The 23,644-nt window shown below is 46.1% G+C and overlaps 1 protein-coding gene across 1 annotated transcript in view; it reads left to right on the top strand.

The window, feature by feature from the left end:
* Positions 1-17,561, top strand: part of grin2ca (glutamate receptor, ionotropic, N-methyl D-aspartate 2Ca) — a gene marked incomplete at both ends in the record, with an annotated part of 71,205 nt that extends 53,644 nt beyond the window's left edge. The window contains 7 exons of the mRNA XM_083650219.1: positions 2,421-2,574; positions 3,473-3,598; positions 5,517-5,746; positions 10,060-10,220; positions 10,345-10,532; positions 13,678-13,910; positions 15,918-17,561. Of these exons, the coding sequence (XP_083506345.1) occupies positions 2,421-2,574; positions 3,473-3,598; positions 5,517-5,746; positions 10,060-10,220; positions 10,345-10,532; positions 13,678-13,910; positions 15,918-17,561 (2,736 nt within the window). The remainder of the gene's footprint in view (positions 1-2,420; positions 2,575-3,472; positions 3,599-5,516; positions 5,747-10,059; positions 10,221-10,344; positions 10,533-13,677; positions 13,911-15,917) is intronic.
* Between the last annotated feature and the right edge of the window lie 6,083 nt (positions 17,562-23,644).

Genomic DNA, 23,644 nt, shown 5'->3' with positions numbered 1-23,644 from the left:
GAAGAAGAAGAAGAAGAAGAAGAAGAAGAAGAAGAAGAAGAAGAAGAAGAAGAAGAAGAAGAAGAAGAAGAGTGTAAATGTCCTTGTGAATAATCTCCGCCGTCAAATGAATCAATTCCACTGGCTGGCCTTCTTCTTCTAGCAGCGGACTCGGAGGGGACAACATTAGCTGTGGCCCTTTTATTTATTTTTTTCTGCAGGAGCATGGAGGCTATTGTGCTCAATGGAGCATCAACCTCCATAGGAGAGCTAATGGCTTGCATGAGGCGGAGTGACTGGACTGTAAATCTCCCGGCTCTCCATCAGTATGATAAACAGTGGCGCTGTATAGTATGAACGGCCGTCTGTGGGGTTATTAATGCTATAGCAGCTATTGGTGGGGGTTGGTGGGGTGGGTTGGAGGGGGGGAAATAGCGTGACTTATTTGGCTAGACAACCGACGACCTTTGCTCTGAAGTGATTAGCATCACGCCACAACCCCCCCTCCCCTTCCCCCGCCGCCTTCTCCCTCTTGCGCGCTTTGTCAGCAGAGGCCTTAGGTAACAGGTGTTACACTATGTAACAGGTGTTACGCTACGCAACAGGTGTTACGCTACGCAACAGGTGTTACGCTACGTAACAGGTGTTACGCTACATAACAGGTGTTACGCTATGCAACAGGTGTTACGCTACATAACAGGTGTTACGCTACATAACAGGTGTTACGCTACATAACAGGTGTTACGCTACATAACAGGTGTTACGCTATGCAACAGGTGTTACGCTACACAACAGGTGTTACGCTACATAACAGGTGTTACGCTACATAACAGGTGTTATGCTACATAACAGGTGTTACGCTATGCAACAGATGTTACTCTACGCAACAGGTGTTACGCTACGCAACAGGTGTTACGCTACATAACAGGTGTTACGCTACATAACAGGTGTTACGCTATGCAACAGGTGTTACGCTACGGAACAGGTGTTACGCTACGCAACAGGTGTTACGCTACATAACAGGTGTTACGCTACGGAACAGGTGTTACGCTACATAACAGGTGTTACGCTACATAACAGGTGTTACGCTATGCAACAGGTGTTACGCTACATAACAGGTGTTACGCTACGGAACAGGTGTTACGCTACATAACAGGTGTTACGCTACATAACAGGTGTTACGCTATGCAACAGGTGTTACGCTACGGAACAGGTGTTACGCTACGCAACAGGTGTTACGCTACATAACAGGTGTTACGCTACGCAACAGGTGTTACGCTACATAACAGGTGTTACGCTACATAACAGGTGTTACGCTATGCAACAGGTGTTACGCTACGGAACAGGTGTTACGCTACGCAACAGGTGTTACGCTACATAACAGGTGTTACGCTACATAACAGGTGTTACGCTACGGAACAGGTGTTACGCTACGTAACAGGTGTTACGCTATGTAACAGGTGTTACGCTATATGCTGCGAAACCTAGTAGTAGTAACGGATTAGTGATTAGGATTGATGCTTTACAGTGCAGCGTTAACATTGGGATAGGCCCCCTGACTTGTGCCAGTGCCTGTCTGGCGGGCTGAGTGGGCAGCGTCCTGTCAGCTGTGAGCACGAGACAGTATTTCAGCAGCAGGGACGGGAACAGGCCGTGTGCGTCCACGCCGCTGACACGCCAGATTTATCTCAAAGGTCACCGGTGGCCGTCCCTTATTATTATGCCCGTTACACACTGCCCGATTTATGAGCGAGCAAGACTCACAATCACCCTCCATTCACTCTTTAACACCCCCCCACCCCACACACACACACACACACACACGCACGCACGCACGCACGCACACGCACGCACGCACACACACACACACACACACACACACACACACACACACACACACACACACACGTATCTCTCTCTATTGACTTCTCCATAGGGTGACCACATCCCAGCAAACCAAATGTGGGACAAAGAGTATGTTTGTGTGGGACAATGTGGGACCCATTTACCAAAGCTGAGTAGGGCTGCTACTAACGATTATTTTCATTATCAATTAATCGATCTATTATTTTAGACTAATCAATTAGTCGTGTGGTCTATAAAATGTCACAAAATGGTGATCATTTCCCCCCCAAAGCCCAAGATGACATCCTTAATGTCTTCTTTTATCCTGACCAACAGTCCACAACCCAAAGATAGTCTGTCATAGAAGACTAAAGACATCAGAAAGCCGGAACAAGAGAAGACATTTCTTTTTTTCTTAAAAATGAGTCTCTCTCTCTCTCTCTCTCCCTCAGTCGTTTGGCTTTTGAAAACCAAGAGCCAATCAAAATCATCATCAATCACAATCATCATCTCAATATGTGGGACATGGGAAAACGCTGTGCATTCCCACACAAAGGAGGGGACACCTGGTCACCTTACTTCTCCTCCCTCTACAGGTGTTCTACAAGCGCGCGGACATGGCCATTGGCTCGCTGACCATAAACGAAGAGCGCTCAGAGATTATTGACTTCTCTGTGCCCTTTGTGGAGACGGGCATCAGCGTGATGGTGGCAAGGAGTAACGGGACGGTCTCACCTTCTGCCTTCCTAGGTGAGTAACAGGAGGGTCTCACCCTCTGCCTTCCTAGGTGAGTCACAGTACGGTCTCACCCTCTGCCTTCCTAGGTGAGTAACAGGACGGTCTCACCCTCTGCCTTCCTAGGTGAGTAACAGGAGGGTCTCACCCTCTGCCTTCCTAGGTGAGTAACAGGACGGTCTCACCCTCTGCCTTCCTAGGTGAGTAACAGGACGGTCTCACCCTCTGCCTTCCTAGGTGAGTAACAGGACGGTCTCACCCTCTGCCTTCCTAGGTGAGTCACAGTACGGTCTCACCCTCTGCCTTCCTAGGTGAGTAACAGGACGGTCTCACCCTCTGCCTTCCTAGGTGAGTAACAGGAGGGTCTCACCCTCTGCCTTCCTAGGTGAGTAACAGGACGGTCTCACCCTCTGCCTTCCTAGGTGAGTAACAGGACGGTCTCACCCTCTGCCTTCCTAGGTGAGTAACAGGACGGTCTCACCCTCTGCCTTCCTAGGTGAGTAACAGGACGGTCTCACCCTCTGCCTTCCTAGGTGAGATCTTCCCTTTATTTGTCTTGTCTTGCCTATTTTCTGCTGCAACGACCCATTTTCCTCACAGGGATTATTCAAGTTTCATCTGATCTTATCAAACTGATGCAAATTTGCCAATAGAGTAATTTGAGGAAGGAATAAATTGACTGAATTTCTCAAAGTATGATTGTTTTTTCATGATCAGCAAATGGAGTTTACCCTCTACATCACTGATTGCAATTCAATATTCAACCGTTACGCCATCATTTCCATTTCTATAACCATTTCAATTTCTACCTTGTATTCATAGATGCAGGTTTGAATATTGAGTCTTTTGGCCAGCTCTCACTTTTTTTTTCCTTCAGTCCGTTTTACCTGCGACTCTTGTCATCCCCCTGTAGAACCGTACAGTCCGGCGGTGTGGGTGATGATGTTTGTGATGTGTCTGACCGTGGTGGCCATCACAGTGTTCGTCTTTGAATACTGCAGTCCAGTGGGCTACAACCGCAGCCTGGTCAGTGCCAAAGGTGAGTCCTCCCTTCTCTTGGATCAAAGACAACAAGAACAGCAGGCTAGAACCAGATATGGCTGTGGCAGCTCGATGGAAATGCAGTAGTTGAATTTTCCCTGTCCTTTCTCTTACTACAAGGTTTATTGATTGATATTGATTTTCTACTGTAGCAATCAACATGTGACATGTCTTTATTCAGATTTATATCCAGTGTTCTGTCGAGAGCTCCAGGGTCTTGTCCGCGACAGCATAGGAAATATCTTGCCAGAAGCAGGAACGCTTTGGGCGGTCCCGGCACATATCAATTAACTCATTCTCCTACCATAGATGTCCGCTTGCGTTATTTAGAAGACAACGGTTCCCCGCCATTGACGCAAATGAGCGTCAATCCGTCTTTTCACTGCCATACGATAGATGGCCACCTTAAGTGGTACCATTACTCGTACAGTATATTCCTCCATAAGCCAGAGTTTTTTGCCCCACAGAACCAGCGAGCGTTTTCAGCATCGATCTGCCTTCATGGAGGTAGCTCATAAAACACGTCCAGCGCCTGGATCCTCAGAAGCGCTGCAAGGACATGTTTACCCCCCGGGCTCGGTGCTTTGTGACGCGGCCTCGTGACAGACTGACAGCCACTCAGCGCTGGATGATTTCTTTCACTAGAGAAATCCGCTTTGTGAACCCCCTCACAAAGTGTCAATTTCAGCCGTCAAATATGCCCCCAGACCTCCACACACACCGAGTACCAGGAAGCACCAGACGCACGGAGAACATGAGCGCACAACCCGCCCCGTCCGCTCTCCGTGCTGGGTGTGAATTTCTCAACGCGCTTCGCTGCAGAAACAGGCATGTATCTCGGCTTGCCTGTCAGAGACGGGCGGTGAAAACGACCTACATTCCTGTGTCGATAACTAAAGAACGGAAGAAAGCAGAAACTAACTTTTTTCCCCCCATGAAAGTAGAGGCTTTGTTCCGTCTTTTGGGATAATCGGTGTTTACATAGAAGAAAATATTCTGTGGGTCGTGGAAAATCACTGAAAATGCTCACAAACGCTGTCGGTGGCTGGTGACTTTTTCTTTGGAACTCTGGTGGGGAATGAGTTAAAGGCAAACATGAGATTTCACCTTGCTCCAGTGTTAATGTTCTTACAATGATGAGGAAATGCCACACAGGCTATGAGGCTATGTCCCCACCTCAGGCCTTCATCCAGCTCACATCTGCTTTCTTTGTCTTTCTTTCTGGGTTGACTGTTCATATCTATTCAAAGGTGTGACCCACATCTGATACCAAGATGAACTGACAGCGATGTCAAAAAGACACACGTGCACAGAGTCACAATGACAAAATCGCATCACATCCAGTTTTATGCTATACGCTCTGCCATTTTTTCGAGGTTGAATTTTGATTTAATTGAGACGTCTCCCCAAATACCAGTCAAGTCAGCTAGTTCACTTTCTCTGCATCGCTGTGTCTCGCTGTCCTACATGCTACAGATGCAGCCACCTTGGCAGATTCAACAAAGATAGAATTCCTTAAGATGAACTTAACATACCATACCAATTTAACTCGACCTCTCAAGAAACCATATAGATGTTTCTCTAAAGCAATGGCGTAACAAAGTTCAGTTCTTTGGTATTGCTGCCGGCTGCAGAGACGACAGTTGTCTCAGGCGAATGACATAAAATGTGCTTATTGCCATGGCAATGTTGGAAAATTCTGATTTGAGCTAGCAATTACAAGTCCCACATAGGTGACATGCCTTGGGATCCATTTTTGTAGAACATAATCCGTTTGGTCCAGATTGGGGGGAAAAAGACTGCAGCTTTTTTGCTGTTTACACTGATTCGAAAACATCAGATAGACGAGTATATTCTCAAGTCTTGTCTTAAATACCCCCTCTCTGTAACACGCTCTCCACTTTCTCCATCGCTAGATCCCGGAGGTCCCACCTTCACCATCGGCAAGTCGGTGTGGCTGCTGTGGGGAATCGTCTTCAACAACTCGGTGCCCATCGAGAATCCTAAGGGCACCACCAGTAAGATCATGGTCCTGGTCTGGGCGTTCTTCGCCGTCATCTTCCTGGCCTCCTACACAGCCAACCTGGCAGCCTTCATGATCCAGGAGCAGTACATCGACACCGTCTCCGGACTGAGTGACAAAAAGGTAGGAGGAATTCAGGCCGTGTCATTGACAGTCCTGTCCTGTGTGTGTGTGTGTGTGTGTGTTCCTGTCCTGTGTGTGTTCCTGTCCTGTGTGTGTGTGTGTGTTCCTGTCCTGTGTGTGTGTTCCTGTATGTTAGGGTTTGGGGGTGTTGGACATGCTGCCGTGTTTGGTGTAAGGCTTAGGCAGAACACCAAGTGGTCTATTTTGGGTGTGCAAACAGGGCGCTGTGGCTAGAAGAAGAGGCAAACAGCCCAGCTGGTGGAGTGGCAATGTCACGCCTGTGACTTCTCACTTTCCCACGACACGTTGACGCGGGTTCGCGCGGTGCAAGTGTGGCGGAATTGAATTACATCCCCGCTGTCTTTAGATGAGGATGTCTGTCACAAGACTGGTGCAATGTGATACACGAGTGGATTCCCTGAGCAGAAAGTGATTATAATTTCCAGTTATCTTATCTTAGATATTTTGTCCACCCTGAGGAGGTGCTTTATAGTATTGACAAGGAAATCCATGTTAAACCTGAAGGTATTTGTAGACTCTTTGCTTGCAGGCACTAAGGGATTAAGACCAAGATGTCCACTGTTCATTATGATTCCACAAAAGTACCGGTAATTAATTAATTAATTCTTGCCTCATTGTCCATTAACTCTGGACAGAGAAGCAGAGAGCGGGAGAGAGAGAGAGAGAGAGAGAGAGAGAGAGAGAGAGAGAGAGAGAGAGAGAGAGAGAGAGAGAGAGAAACAAACAGAGAGTATTTTTTGACAGTGAGTCCACAGATTAACATATGAATAGCATTGAGCATGGCTCATGGGGGGTCCTGGTAGTGCAGCGGGGCCTACCACCACACGAGGGTCACACGTTAGAACACCCGTGTGACCGCCGGCTTGGTCGTGCGTCCATACAGGCACAATTGGCTGTGTGTCTGCGTGTGGGAAGCCCGATTAAGGGTATGCGTCCTGATCGCTGCACTAGTGCCTCCATTGGTTGGTCGGGGGAACCTGTTCAGGTAGGCCGGGGGGGGGGGGGGGGGGGGGGGGGAGTGGAACTGCGGGGAATACCGTGATATCCTCTACGCTACGTCTTGCTGGTGAAACTCCTCACTGTCAGGTGAAAAGAAGCAGCTGGTAACTGACTGCACATGTATCAGAGGAAGCATGTGCTAGCACTATGGCACGATCAGCCAGATCGGCAGAGGGGGTGGAGCAACGCGGCACCATAAAAAACGTGATAAAAAAAAAGCATTGCTCACGCAGGGAAAGCACACATGGTGCTGTTTGTCCAGCTGTGCCTGAACCCCTCAGGTTAAGAGGCTGTGCCTGAACCCCTCAGGTTAAGAGGCTGTGCCTGAACCCCTCAGGTTAAGATGCTGTGCCTGAACCCCTCAGGTTAAGAGTCTGTGCCTGAACCCCTCAGGTTAAGAGGCTGTGCCTGAACCCCTCAGGTTAAGAGTCTGTGCCTGAACCCCTCAGGTTAAGAGGCTGTGCCTGAACCCCTCAGGTTAAGAGGCTGTGCCTGAACCCCTCAGGTTAAGAGGCTGTGCCTGAACCCCTCAGGTTAAGAGGCTGTGTCTGAACCCCTCAGGTTAAGAGGCTGTGCCTGAACCCCTCAGGTTAAGAGGCTGTGCCTGAACCCCTCAGGTTAAGAGCATGTAAACGAGGAACAAGATGAACCCGTTACAAAGTGACCTTGTATGAAGCGTTTGAGAGGCGAGTGTGATGGAGACACCCAGAGCTGTTCTGAGGACACGGGCGAGGCACTGACAGACCATTACATCACTCCTATGTAGCCTAATGGACACTTCACTTAGAGGAGATGACTTTATGAATGGACACCATGGGCGAGTCCTTGTGACATGGTGACTGTCACTCTGTCACGTCTGACATCTTTCCTTTCCTCATTCAACCCCCTGTTTGAGCGAGCCACGCCACATGCCTGCTCTCAGCAGTATGCAGATACATTCAAGTTTAGTTGTACAAATATTTCTTGGAGACAGAGCTGCTCTGGAGGCAAAAAATAATCTCATCAATCTGTTTGAAACCTCAATAGACAAACAGTTTTTCGGAACACGTGTCAGCTAACTAGCACCCTTGAATCGCAAACAAGGAACTCAAAATATGAATGAAACTAGAATGGCAATGACTTTTCCATTCATTCATTCATTCTATGGCATTCATGTTCTGGACGATCTGCAGCTAGCTATCAACATAGCTGAAGGCTAGTAGTTTGAACTTGGATGGTCAGGCTAACTTAAGGTGACCAGATTTCTCAAATGAAAATCTGGGACATTTCCAGTCCGGCAATCAATATATCATTAAAATATCCAATGTTATTACCTATGAAATAAAAAAGGGGGATGATTCCGGTTTCATTTATTTTGCCCATGGCTGTTGTACCGAAGAGGCCCTTGATGCCCCCCCCCCCCCCCCCCCCCGCTCACACACACTTCATTCACTGTGCCCCCTTACAAAATGTCAATGTGTTCTCCAACAGCATTTGTCCTGGCCGTCTGAACCTACAGCGCAGATTTTTTTTATGAATAGCCTCAGATCTCAAAATGTATTTTCGGTGTCGTCCTAAGTGCTTTTTCAATGTCTTCCTGGAAGAGCCGGAAGCAGCAAAACATGTCAACACTTGTTGGATGTCTGGATCAGTGGGCGACATAGACATGATGATGCTTATTATGCTTTTAACCTGCCCGTAAGCCTCCTGCCACCTTTTTGCTTGAATGGTTGGCCAGTGGGCACGTTTGTAAAGGGGAGACTCATGGGTACTCATAGAATCTATTCTCATTCAGATATCTTGAGGTGAGAGTGGTCAAGGGTCCCCTTTGAAATTGACCATGCTGGTTTTTAGAAATTCATTATTTAGCCCCTTTCTCGACAAGGTCTGGCATTGTTGGTCCCAATGGATGCTGTAGGTCTTACAGTTTCATGCTCTATAAGTATCTTCACTCTAGATTTAAGAATGAGCCCGCTAGAGCTCGAGTCATATCGGCCGCAGACGCCAGTAGAAAATCGGGGACATTTTCGGGGACAGCTCCAGCCGGGGACAGGTCACCAAAAACGGGGACTGTCCCTGAAAATCGGGGACATCTGGTCACCTTAGGCTAACTAGCTCACGTAGACAACTTGGTATGGCAAGATTGTATTTTTTTAGTCAGCAACTTGCTCTAGGCTGCATATTAGCTTCCTCCTCTCTAACATCCTGTCTTTTTCATTGGGCTTTAGTCTAACGTAATAGGCTGTATGACACTTTCACGTTTGACCTCAGCCCACCCGGCTTGTTTCCAGTCCAGCTGGTCAAAGGCCTCACTCACAGAGTTGGCATGTAGTCCACTTCACTGGCTGATTCAAACTGCACTCACCTGTGTGCTGCTGTGTGAGCCTATTTCTAGATTTGTAGTAATGAGGATCACAGTAAAGTTTACTTACGCAATATTCCAAACATAGAATTCCCAAATACTTGTTCAGACAATGAAACCGTAATAAATGAAAGACAGTAATATAACAAACAGTCAATAGACAGTGACTAAAGCGTGGTCTTATAAGCTTGGTTTGTGGCAGCAGAGCACACAGACTGATCGTGTGTCGATCTAGTTTAACCAGCAGGGCAAATTGTCCTGGGCTTGATTGGTGACTGCAGCGGAGGTCTTCATTTGCGTAGCATGGCCTGAGATGACATCGGCCCATTTCTCAGAGACAAAGTGCTGCTCAAATTGCCTTTGCTGATATATATTTGCATGAGGATAATGGAAAAAGTCACATTTTGTCAGGCGTTTTCCAAGCCCCTCCCTCTGCCCCAATTAAATGCATGTGTGTGGGGCCGCCACAAAAGGGGAAAATAAGGAGTTCATGTGTTATTGCAGACGAGGGAAGGGTCAAGCAGTTTCTGATCCCTCCACGGCCTGACCACACAGTTCATTCTGCTCACTGTGTCTTCTAATCATAGACAGAATTCGATGTGCAAATGAACAGAGCAAAAGGCCAGGAAGATAACTGATTAAATCAAATGAATTCAGGCAGGAATCACAAGACTGATAAGGTCGTCGATGTCATTGTATTAGTTTCTCTGAGCTAGCTCGGTGCTTCTAAGTGACAGACCACAAAACAGCCATCAGGGTAATGTTGCAAAAAAACAGAATCTGTTTATATGATCATAGGCCAATGAAGTACTCGGGTCAAAGAGTTTAGTAGGAAAAAAAAATACAATTCTAATCAATTGCAGTCTCTTATGTTATGACATATTTTGTGTATGAATGAATCAATATAGCATAAATGAACAATTTCCCCTTTTTTCCCCACCTTCCTCAACAGTTTCAGAAGCCGCAGGAGCAGTACCCGCCGTTCCGTTTTGGTACGGTCCCAAATGGCAGCACGGAGCGCAACATAAGGAGCAACTACCCCGAGATGCACTCCCACATGGTCAAATACAACCAGAGGGGCGTGGAGGATGCCCTCAACAGCCTGAAAACAGCGTAGGCTCCTGCCAACGATTCATATAAACTCCAAAACAGAACGCAGCATGGGAGAACACAGCCAAATGGTTATGTAATTATAGCATTCAAGTTTTTAAAAATCCTTTCTGTTCCCCCCTGCCAGGAAACTGGATGCCTTTATCTACGATGCTGCTGTGCTGAACTACATGGCTGGGAAAGATGAGGGCTGCAAGCTGGTGACCATTGGCAGCGGGAAAGTGTTTGCCACCACTGGCTATGGCATCGCCCTGCAGAAAGAGTCACGCTGGAAACGGCCCATCGACCTGGCTCTGCTTCAGTTCCTGGCTGATGGTAAATTCCTCGCACCAGCAGAACACCCGTGGAGTGATGTGCGCCCCCTGTGTGACCGGTGGAGGCTGCGCAGCCATTTCTCAGCATTGGAATACACAATACATACATATATATACATACACATATACACATACATATACAATATTGCGCAGCATCGCAAGTTCAGCCATTAATCTGCCCTAATTACCTAATTAAAAAACCGGGTTCCGTTAAGGTCACCCGCCGCAGGGGTGCTCTTTACACTTCCTGAAAGATTCAGCGCAATCGCGCGTAAAATGGCATAGCTGTGGCCTAACACAATTTGATCACTCACACACAGAGACTTTGCATTCTTATTATAGGATTACAGCGGATTATGAATACAGAAAGCGTAATCCCTAAAGTAATAACTCCCAAATGGCACAGTGGACAAGTCAACAGTAGTTTGCACCTTGTGTAAAACAGAATTAAAATATCACCGAAGTACATCGAGTTTGAGCTATCACCTAAAAGCTACGTATACCGGAGCAGCTAGCGGCCAGCTAGCAGCCAGCTAGCAGCCAGCTAGCTAGCGCGAGACTCATCACTCATTCTTCCTTCAGAGTCTCGGATGCGCGGGTCCTCTAACCACTGGGAGGTTGGCTCCAATGGCTTCACGCGATATACACGTTATCAATATACACAGTTTCCAATACCGAGCCATTATTCACATGGAAGTGCCAAAGTTTTTAGCTCAGACACAGCCTTCTTCAGCTGTGTCACTTTCAGTTTTGACTGCTCCACAGCGCCGCCGCCGGAAGTATCGGTTCTGGAGCACGTACTGCACTGTTTACAATTATTCATTTATTTTCTATTCAAGATATATTTCGTAGACATTGTTACCTTCTGTCTACATTGCACTTCTATTGAATTGAAAATAAATCTTAAAATTCAAGATCACAAAGTACATTTATTTGCATTAATTTCATTCCCAATCACGACACACTGGTAAGAATTATTAATGTCTAATTAAAAATGCTGTGAAATGCAAAATAATGGCATTTTAAACATGCGATACAAAGATGCGATTAATCGCGATTAACTATAGTTAATCGCAAGATTAATCGCGATTAAGAAAATGAATCGTTTGACAGCCCTAGTTAGAAGACAAGGGCTGGCATGAACACAGAGAGAATCTGAACGAGCAGAGCAGGAGAATATTCAAATGATACTGTCCAGCCCTATTTCAATATGGAACTAACATCACCTGGGGACAGCAGCAATTTGTAACAAGCATCAGTGATTTTGTGAGCTGGATATTCCAGTAAAAATCACCTGCTACAGTATATTTTGGGGAAGACAGAGGTCGCCTGATAATAGCCTCTACTGATCCTATTTCACTAGCTAGGACCACACCATCAACCACTTAGGGTTCATTGCAAGGAGCACACATCAACCAGGAACGTTGGAACAGATTTATTACAATAAGCGGGTGATCGACGATGATCGCATGTGCAGAAATGAATGACAGAGTTGATTGAATGTAGACGATGAATGTCTTCTGCGTTGTGGGGAGGCTTTGTAGGGATCAGCCGCAGCACCCGGGCTACGACAGACCCCCGTTCTTAGCCATTAGCCATTAGTGTCCTGTGAAGGAGGAGAGAGAGAGAGAGAGAGAGAGAGAGAGAGAGAGAGAGAGAGAGAGAGAGAGAGAGAGAGAGAGAGAGGAGATGGGAAGAGAGAAGAGCGTGGGGGGAGAGGGGTGCTGAAGGGGGTAGAGAGTTAGGACAGCATATATAGGTGAATTTGATTGGTCGGGCAGCCGTAGGAGGCGTGGCTGAGGTGTGGATCCTGCTCCTGAAACCCGCTTAATAAGCTTCGATCAAACTGATCTCTTGGTAATGTCAACCTTAATTTGTCTTTGGCCGTGCAATTTTGTTCTCTTCCTCTCTAGACAAGCAGTTTCTTCTTCTTGTTGTTTTTTTGCCTGTAGTGAAAAACAGAGGCAGTAAGTGGAATCTATAGAGGAAGGTTTTGAATGTAATTTTGGTGGAAACTGGTTTTGCTTCGCTGAATCGGAAAGTGAAGAGAGTGGGGTAATTCATTAGTGTCAGGGTATCCAATTTCCGGACAGCATATATGACCCCCCCAAAAAATCACAATCATACACCAATGTATTTCATCTTGTACTGTTTTCGCTTAGGTTTCTCATAGATTAACAATCCTCCATCTGTCTTTATTAAAAGTTTAATATTGCTTTTACCTTAACTTGCATTTTCTTCCAGTCCCTGCAAACGGATGATAGTTCACCTATTTTTGAGATTCAAAATGCGTATCCAATTTCCGGACACTTACTTTAATCCGTGTCGGTGTTTTCACATTACACATAGTAACTGTCACCCAAGGTGGGATTGAAGGCTTCCCGCTTCTTGTGTGTGACTAACTTCATAACTTAGGGTTTTATGCTTAAATGACATTTGATACCTAGCTTCTGAAATATGTATGAATTTAGCTTTCGGTTGGGAACTCTGTCTAAAAATGCCAGTAAACACCGGAAAACTATGCGAGTGTCTAGAATTGGATACAGTTCTGTTAATTATCCCCACATAACTGTCCCACGCAAATAGGGCTTAAACCTCTGTTCTGCTCTGCTCACCCACAGGCCTTAAGCCTCTGTTCTGCCCTGCTCACCCACAGGCCTTAAGCCTCTGTTCTGCCCTGCTCGCCCACAGGCCTTAAGCCTCTGTTCTGCTCTGCTCACCCACAGGCCTTAAGCCTCTGTTCTGCTCTGCTCACCCACAGGCATTAAGCCTCTGCTCTGCTCTGCTCACCCACAGGCCTTAAGCCTCTGCTCTGCTCTGCTCACCCACAGGCCTTAAGCCTCTGTTCTGCCCTGCTCACCCACAGGCCTTAACCCTCAGTTCTGCCCTCCTCACCCACAGGCCTTAAGCCTCTGTTCTGCCCTGCTCACCCACAGGTCTTAAGCCTCTGTTCTGCCCTGCTCACCCACAGGCATTAAGCCTCTGTTCTGCCCTGCTCACCCACAGGCCTTAAGCCTCTGTTCTGCCCTCCTCACCCACAGGCCTTAAGCCTCTGTTCTGCCCTGCTCACCCACAGGCCTTAAGCCTCTGCTCTGCCCTGCTCACCCACAGGCCTTAAGCCTCTGTTCTGCCCTCCTCACCCACAGGCGACACACAGAAGCTGCAGACCGTCTGGCTCACAGGCATCTGCCGTAATGAGAAGAAAGAGGTGATGAGCAGTAAGCTGGACATCGACAACATGGCCGGGGTCTTCTACATGCTGCTGGTGGCCATGGGCCTCAGCCTGCTGGTCTTCTCCTGGGAACATCTACTCTACTGGAAACTGCGACATTCGGTCCGCAAGTCAGAGCGCCTGGACTTCCTGCTTGGCATCAGCAGAGTAAGTCATCCTTCACCACGTATAATTGTATAAATATAATTAAAGTTATTCATTATAATACTGTATTACAATGCAAAATCCTATAATACTGTAATACTACTGCTTTGTCATTAGTCTCAGCTCCCAGACGATTGGAGATCTCTGTCTACCATCGTCTGGGAACTTCTTGTCAAAAATAGTTACTTGCAAAATCGCATATTCATAAATCTAAATTATCCAATCATAAACCAAGTTTTTTTAATTTTCGAAAAGGAAACCAAACAATACATATCAACAACCAGATATTCAAAAAAAGGTAAATCAATTAAAACCATAAAGTTATGCACCCTGTATAAAAACGTTATGAACTGATTTATGTTTTATTATTTCTATCTGCGGTCTGATCCCATGGCTGTATATTTGTACGTTTACTTGTTAATGTTCACCAACTATACTATGCTGATTGTAAAAAAGAAAGAAAGAAAAAAAGTAGTTTGAACGGCGGCTACACACAACTTCTGCATGTCGCCGCCCCTTCGGCATGAAGGCCCGGCCTAAAGACTCTGGATTGGTTCTGCAATGCGTTTTTTTAAACTCTCAAATTGTTTCCACCCTGTTTTTAACAACAAAAGCTGGAAGGAAGTTCTCAGTCTCTAGTTGAGCGATGTGAATAGAGACTGAGAACTGAGTTTATACTTTGTCATTTGCTTTTCTGCTTGAGATGGAGGCTTTTTATCCTCCTTAGCTAAAAGATCTTGTGACGTTGGTTGCTCACTTGTAGCACCATCATCCATCATGGAGTTGTTGAAAAATGGGGCTCTTGAAACTCTAATGGGTTGGGAGGTTTTGTTCTAAAACAAAGCTGGAAAGTGAATATTGAAGAAATCTCAAGTCATTGTTTAGTCATTGATAAACAACCCAATCAACCCCCCGCATATAAATGATGGTTATTTTGTGTTATAGGCAAATAGAAAATAGAACGATTAGTAAAGTCGATTAGCAGGTGCAGGACAAACTGATGATCAGCAACAGCCAACAGGCAAAAACGTAGAGTCTGCACACTGCGCACGTAGAGACTTCTCCCAGTAGAGTTATTGTGGTTTACGTTTCGGTCGAAGCGACCTTCATCAGAACTTCATTCTGATGAAGCGGAAAAAGATTGAAAATTTAATTCCCCCCCCCCATGTTTTATGATCACTCATGATTCAGTAGGTCACGGGTTGGCTTGGTTCCAGCCTTAAAACTCGTTATATAAGGATTTTTCTAAACGTCTATGGAGAAAATGAATGGGGAACTCTCTTCCTCGGCTGAGCTCTATAATCTCCAGTTGTAAAAGTCTACAGCTTTCTTTTGAAATATTCTTCAAACTATCGCTTCGGAAATCTTGGCAAATGGGTACACATGCAGAATACTCTAGGGGCAGTGAAGATAAAAAATGTTAATAAAAAATAAAATGAGTAAAAAGCAATAAAAGGATTTTATGGATAGTCAGTGAAATATTGTGATGATCGTGATCCATGAGAAATTGAATTTAAATTGCCCCATTAACAAACCTTCATCTGAGAGTGTTGAGACTGGTGAGAAGTGAGATTACACATTCTAACCTGATGCCTATTTTACAAATAAAGTAAAGCTGGTGGAGGAAAAATGGAGAAACTAATATACAATAGCAAGCGCATGATCAGCAACTTATTCATTTACATGCCTGAGCTGTTTTGAAGACTATGCTGCTTGCAGACAACATTTCAACAAAAGCAACCTGGAGATAAAAACCAATTTGAAAATAGTGTATCTAACTCAGCAGTGACAGAGTAATTGTCTTCACTTCATTTGCCAGGCAAGTTAATAGACGTTTAATTAGCTCAAAGGGAATAACAACAGCAGAAATACCATGACCAAAGTCATTATCATAGACTGCGGCAAAACATCATTGAAACCTTTGGGATTTTGATGTTCAGTCGCGTATCCGGTGTGATTTTTTCCCCTTCTTGATTGTAACTGTAACTTCCCCTTCCTGTCTCTCTGCAGGGCATCTACAGCTGCTTCAACGGAGTAGAGGAGACCGACCGCAACGGCAGCATGCCGAGTCCGGACGTCACCACCAACTACACGCAAGCCAATATGCTGAAGATGCTGCAGACAGCCAAGGACATCGTGTCCTCGGCCAGAGTGGAGAACTCCCTGGACAACGCCACCAAGACCATCGAGAGCTGGAGCAGGCGCGGGGCCGACAACGTGCGGGCTGGCCTGCCGCCCACGATGAGAGCCGCAGAGATGGGCCATGGCCGCCTGCCCTACATCTCCAGCGTCATGGACAACCACTCTCCGTACCCCCAGAGGGCACTCACGCCCACCTTCCCCATGCATTACGCGGACCCCACCACCCAGGCCCTGCTGGAGAAGAGCCGGGGGGTGGTTCCCCGGCCCACGCCGCTCCGCTACACCCTGCCCGCCCGCGGCGGTCACATCTTAGAGAGGACGCTGCCCATCTCCAGCCTCAGCAGCCCTCACATCGCCATGAGGGACCCGGGGACCCCCAGCACCTCAAACCCCCACCATAGCAGCAGGCTGTATGTGGAGAACCCGGCCTCCCGGCATCCCACCTCCTCCTTCATCCCCTACAGGGAGTTCCAGGTGCCTGACATCTACTTGGAGCACAGAGGGCCACTGAGGAGGAAGTTCAGCTACCCCCCTGACTGCGTGACCCGGAAGAAGAGGTCCCATAGCTACGTGTTCGACGCTGCAGACCCCCGAGTGAGGAACGACTACGACGAGCCTACGGCCTGCCTTGCTGAGCTCAGGGCCAACCACCTCCTGAACAGCCACGCCCCTGCTGCTGCTGCTGCCGCCATGGCCTGTGCCGCGGGGCACTACCCCGGTGGTAGCTCCAGCTGCACCTTGTGTATGAAGTCCTACCTGGAGCCTGAAATGGACGACATCCCGCTTCTGGGGAAAGACAAAGTCAACCGACGCGCCTCGTTCCTCAAGGCCACGTGGGGCAACGACAGAGTCCGGCAGGTGGACGAGACGAAAGCCTCGGCGTCGGCGTCCGCCTCGCCCCGCGCAGACATGCCCGACCTGTTCCCGCGAGTGGTGGTGGCCAATCCGAGGCCCCACAAGCTCTACGGCAGCCTGGGGAACAACCTCTCCTGCTACCCCCTAGCTGCTGCTGAGCCCGCCTACTTGGACCCGGCCCACATGAACTCCTACCCCTACAAGCAAAAGCTCAAATACTCTGAGTCCACCCGGCTGCCCTCGTACAGGGAAGCCATCCTCCAGAACGCCGCCGCCCTGCGCCGCTCCTCCTCCACGGTGGTGCACAGACACTACTCCACCTACCTGAACTCCTACACAGACTTGCCGGTGTACGTGGGGCCGCTGGCCCAGGGAGCTGCCCAGTTCTACGACAGCTCCTCCAAGGACATGTGCCACTTGTTCCCCTGCACCAGCCACTGCCCGGATAACGCGGCGGCGCTGATGCCTCGTATGGGCGACAGGCAGATGGTTTATCAGAACAACATGTTTGGCCCGTACGACGGTGCAGGGAAGCGCAGCAAAGAGCCGGGTTCTGGGAGCAGGGAGCGGAGGCAGGTTTTGGTGGCGCGGAGAGTCAACAGTCCCTATGTGCCAAAGCCCTGGGGCAGGGTGTCCAGTCTGGAGTCTGAGGTCTGAGACCCCACCCTTCTTCTTCCTTACTGGACCTCCACCAGGCTGTCAGACTGGACCCTTTGAGCAGGGAGCCTGGGGATGCTCCTCCCCTCAGCCTTTGGTTTAAGCAAAAATTAAACTCTATACCGATAGTGGACTTGAGAGTGTTTACTCTTAATTATCAGTGCAATAATATCTTTGGCAGCGTAATGTAAAAGAGAGGACACTGACAAGCAGCAAACGGACTGCTGAGACTTTGTAAGCCACACTTAATACACTAATGAAAGAAAAGGCAATGTTGAATAGTATTTAATACATTCAAATTTAACCTGTTGATTGTTATTTAAAGGATTTTTAAATGCTGTCTTGCTATGTGAGAGAGATGTCTGGGAGACAATATACTGTAGCCTCTCTGATTACCAGTTAAGACATCCCCCCCCCCCCCCCCCCCCCCCCTTCTTTCAAAAGCATTTTGGTACCTTCCATTTCAATTTAGACATGAATTCATATGAGCATAATTTGGGGATCAAACCACAGAAATGTCTTCCATGGCTTTTGTAAATCCAGGATCTTGGCTGCGCCGTCTGTCTAAGCCGTAGGCTTTCTGCTCCAGTGGTCACTCATATAATTTGACTGGTATTTTAAAAAGGGAAAAAAGATCAAAGTATCCTATGTATTTCCACTGTTATACTACCCTTTAATAAAGAACGAGGCCATCTCAAGGGCCTTTTGGAAACATCTTCTCTGTCCTTTCATCTCAGCATGGATGTCAAACAGATACCGTCTGTGATGCACTGAAGGTCTTCTGAATGTCTTCCGTGTCTTCCGTTCTGCTCTGTTGTTCACATTCCATCTTTTCTTATAGGGAGTCTGATTTTCAGGCAAATACACTTGAACTCCCATTAGGAGAAAAAGAAGACAGATGAAATGCATGAATCGTTCGTCTAATCCTCACACCGTCAATCGCCTCCCTAAGATCAATGTTTGAGCTAATTTCGTACCTTTCGAGAATCAAAGTGGGGAACGCCAAAGGTACAAAGTCTCAAACAGAGAAAGCCATGTTGTGTCTGTCTGCAGCGTTACCTCTTCCTGCCGCTCAGCTCACACACTCAAATGTTTACGGACAGCATCACCGACCCGGTGAACCAACCGCAATAATGTGAACCGCTGATGCATGTAGCTGCAAACCTCCCCTGTCAGCCTCTAACTTACGCAGTCTCTGCCGCTCTCGCCTCAGGCACTCGTGTGTGTGTGTGTGTGTGTGTGTGTGTGTGTGTGCGCGCGCGTGTCTGCGTGTGTGTGTGTGTGTGCGCGCGTGCGCGCGCGTGTGTGTGTGTGTGTGTGTGTGTGTGTGTGTGTGTGTGTGTGTGTGTGCGCGCGTGTCTGCGTGTGTGTGGGCACAGATTGGCTGAGAGAGAAACCGGGATATGATGGTGCGACGATGAGGCGCTGATTGCAATGTGGATGATAAATGATTCTACAAATGCAGATAAAATATCACCAGCAACGTGCCATTATGTCCAACACATCCACAGACACACGTGACAGGTACACGTGCACACACACACACACACACACACACACACACACACACACGCACGCCACCCTGTAGTGGTACTGGACTGCATGCTGCTGGATAAATTAGGGTCATTTAAAAAAACTTGAGACATATTTGGTGCTCTCTGGGGCTCTTGGCAGCACAATGGAAAATGGAAACTATTTAAAGATGATGACTTTTTCAGCATTCACAGCCGGGTTACAGCTATTTCCACCAACGGCAAACAATATCTGGCTGTAAAAATCCATCTCGTATTTTGCAAAAGCCGCAAGTCCGAAAGCGGCGGCATGTTGTTGACATGCGTGACCGTCAGACCAGAGGAGAAGAGCGCTGCAGCTGAGATCATTAATGTACGATTTGCTAAACGGTTATTATTCCTAATTTTAAGTGAATTAATTGAAGAAGAAACATGAAGAATGATCGGTTTAATTGGAGGTCTGGATCCCGACACAATTGATGAAAGACAGGTCAATATTACAGGTGTTGTGGCAAAATTTGCATCCCTTCCTTGTCGCTGTGTCTTCGTTTTGTCCTCGGTGTTTACTTTCCCACTGCACAAGGTAATAAGTGCTTAATAAATAAATGACAAGTAGACTAATACAGCCTGACAACTTCCTTGTTGGTTGACAAGCAGGATCACTGTTCATAATGAGGAAAATGATGGCAAATAGTTATATTTGTACTAGTAGTAAATAGTACTCCCATTCTTTGTAATCCCCATGCAATGTTTTTAAAATGTTGCTTCATCATTTGCAAACAAAGTGTGATATAAATATAAAACCCACAAATGTTTAAATCATTTTGTTATTTTCTTCCCTGGAATTAAATCTAGGTTCTGGTCAGGGTGACTATCCAGACAATGTCATGTTATATAGCCTACTGGGTAACTGTTCACATAATGCTTAACTGTGTATTCAAAAAGGAAAGGAAAAAGTTAGCACTTTTGCCATCATAATTGAAGGTTTTTCTTGGTTTGACTAAATATGTATGTAGCTCCAGCTCTTGCTACTTAGAGCCTTTCATTGATATCACTGAATGATGAGGCAAATATCATTGAAATGTGATTCCTAATTGGACAAAGAGAGATTAATGTCCCAATCAGTTCATACATGTGAGACCTGCTTCCCAGCTGAATAATAAAGTAATTTCTAAAAGCCTAAAAATGAAGCTCTGCAGATATATGAACTCTTTCAATATGCTCACTGTGGCCAGACCAGCCTTTTCATTTCACCCACTAATTAATGACTAATTGTGTGATGTAACGGGTCAAATTGCACCCCTCCTCGAAATGCTGGAATTCGCCAGAGGAAGGCTTACAAAGACGAGCCATGCTAGACAATTCACTCCCCGATATGAGCACATAAATACTGGGAAAGAATAGATCTGACCTCGGGGAATGTTTTATGAATATCATTTCACTCTTGATTCCTTCAGCCCAGTGAGACATATTTCATATTTCACCGTGCTCTCCACCTTGCATGGCAAAACAATTTGATTACAGCAGAAGCGCTCCTGAACCCCTCAAGTGCGATGGTACTTGTGAGTAAAAGTTGCCTGTGAGCCTTGAGCAGCCACTTTCGAGGCCGTTCAGCAAGACGCCCTCTGCAACCTATCATGAATGAGTAGCAATTCACTTCCTGTCTTTCACCGCTGCCTGCTGCCACACACAGGAGCACACTGAAAGCAGATGACTTCCTGTCTTTCACCGCTGCCTAGTACGGGCCAGGAAAACCCCGCCCCCGAACTAATTTGATTGGTCGCCGCAATTTGCTTCTTCCTGAAAACGTGTGGAAAGCGGGAAAAATGTGGTTAAGATTAGGGTTATGGTGTGAAAAAAGTGCAGCTCAGGGTGTGCTTGGTCCTATGGCTTAAAGGATAAGGATACTGATTGGCTGTTCAATAAAGCAATTACTTTAAAATTAACATCAGAAGAGGTAAGCTTTATAGTAGGGTCATCTGTGGCACTTCCGTGACCGTGGAGAGCGAAGGTCCGTTTCTCAATGGATTTGTCATCTAGGAGAGTTAATAAACAAATTTAGCCGGGGTGTATTTTTAAAAAAGGCGGGGAAAATATTTGAGAGACCAAAATCCAAAATGGCTGCTGTGGAAATGAACTTTTTAATGCTTTGACCTACAATGATGCACAATACATGGTTTCAGAGCTTATTCTGGTCAAGGAATACATATTTGGTGTTTATATAATGATTTGACCTATTTTTGACCTTCAAATCCAAGATGGCTGCCAATTTTGAGGCAGTTTTTTCAAAATCGTCATAGAGCCTTCATATTAGGCTTGAATGACAGGTCTTCTCATGATGAGTTGAATAATATACAGTATAAGTACACAGAAGTAATCTCTGAGGTCAATAAAGTCAATGTTTGTGTGTAAACAACAGTTGCTGATTTGCGGTTTCCCATTAAATAGGGTAGGCTACTGAGAATATGGTGTCCAGTTCATCCCATCACATTTTCATAATGAACCAAAAACAATTTTGCACTATAGCCTAACATAAAATAATATTCTGTATGCAAAGCTAGCAAGGTTAGTTGCTTGAGCTGAATTTAAAGGTCAACTCAAAACAAACAATGAAATTAACTTTGAAATTAAAACTGAATCCTAGGCTACTAAATTTCATCAGCACACAGTAAAGGAAACTTGTCTTTGAACTCAGCTGACTGTCTAGTCCTAATCCCTGTTGTGCAATGTCCCTTTTCAGTCAAGTTTTAGTTTTTGTTAAGAGTATGGACTTTTAATCTTGACCTTGTTGGTAGGCAACGGCCCTTTTTCAGTCAAGCATTTTCAGATTAGCTCAGTCAGTCTGTGAAGCAGTCAGTGTCAGCACTTGCGCGAGCTCGCTTTTTCTCTAACTAATGTTAACATTACACACTTTAAGACACTTTGTTTGAGGATATCAACGTTATTCACTAGTCTAAAGATAGTTCTACCATCAAGAACATATAAAACAAAAGCAAAAACAATTTTTATTTGCAGAAGTCATCATTGATATTTGGTGTTAGCTAACGTTAGGTAACGTTATTATTTTTAGCTAAAGTTAATGTTATCTGTCTCCACACTTCTGTCAACTGACATATGCATTTGCTTTTGAAAATAAACAGCCTGGCTTGCTTAAGCATAACTGAAGATTAAATAGAAATATAACATGACGAATGCATGTACCGATTGGTTGGCCCATCTTCCCAGGAGGTGGTGGTGTAAACATCATCAAATTTATCAAGTCCTGACCAGTCTTGGGCTTTTAATTGTAAGCTGTCCCATTTGCCTTGATTTATTGTATCGGTGGGCTTGCAAGGCTTGTCACATTTTAGGACACATTCATAGGACATTGTGTGCTTTGTCTTTCATTGGGAGGGAAAGCAACTCGCTATTATATTACTGTTATATTATATTGCTGTTATACGCTGTTTATTTTCAAAAGCAAATGCATATGTCAGTTGACAGAAGTGTGGAGACAGATAACATTAACTTAAGCTAAAAATAATAACGTTACCTAACGTTAGCTAACACCAAATATCAATGATGACTTCTGCAAATAAAAATAGTTTTTGCTTTTGTTTTATATGTTCTTGATGGTAGAACTATCTTTAGACTAGTGAATAACGTTGATATCCTCAAACAAAGTTTTCTTTTTTTTTATATTTCCCCCCCCCGATTTTTTATCCCATTTTTATCCCCCATTAGTGCTAACGTAATTTCTTTATCCTGGTTGCTACTCCACCCTCTGCCGATCTGGGGAGAGCCGAAACTGGCTCCATGCTTCCTCCGAGACATGGGCAGTTAGCCAGCCGCTTCTTTTCACCTGACAGGGGAAGCTTCACCGGTAGGACATAGCACGTGGGAGGTTCACACTATTCCAACCAGTTCCCCTCCCTCTGAACAGGCGCCCTTAACGACCAGAGGAGGAACCACATTAGCAACCAGGATATTGCATGTTTTTGGTGAAGGGGGTTCCTATATGAAGGAAACCCCCGGGAGGCACGGGGAGAACATGCAAACTCCAGACAGAAAGGCCCTTTTGACGACCCCACCCAGGCGGTGGGCACTCGAGGACATGCGGACGGGCACGCATTCCTTCAGCGTTCACATCGTCCCAGGTGGGAATCGAACCCACGACCTTCGAACTGTGAGGCGATAGTGCTTACCACTACACCACCGTACCTCCTTTTATATCCTCAAACAAAGTGTCTTAAAGTGTGTAATGTTAACATTAGTTAGAGAAAAAGCGAGCTCGCGCAAGTGCTGACACTGACTGCTTCACAGACTGACTGAGCTAATCTGAAAATGCTTGACTGAAAAAGGGCCATTGCCTACCAACAAGGTCAAGATTAAAAGTCCATACTCTTAACAAAAACTAAAACTTCACTGAAAAGGGACATTGCACAACAGGGATTAGGACTAGACAGTCAGCTGAGTTCAAGACAAGTTTCCTTTACTGTGTGCTGATGAAATTTAGTAGCCTAAGATTCAGTTTTAATTTCAAAGTTAATTTCATTGTTTGTTTTGAGTTGACCTTTAAATTCAGCTCAAGCA

Source organism: Poromitra crassiceps, assembly GCF_964638095.1.
Source record: "Poromitra crassiceps genome assembly, chromosome: 13".
Classification (NCBI taxonomy): Eukaryota; Metazoa; Chordata; class Actinopteri; order Beryciformes; family Melamphaidae; genus Poromitra; species Poromitra crassiceps.
The sequence above is the reverse complement of the archived record's forward strand: the minus strand, read 5'-3'. Positions and strand labels throughout refer to the sequence as shown.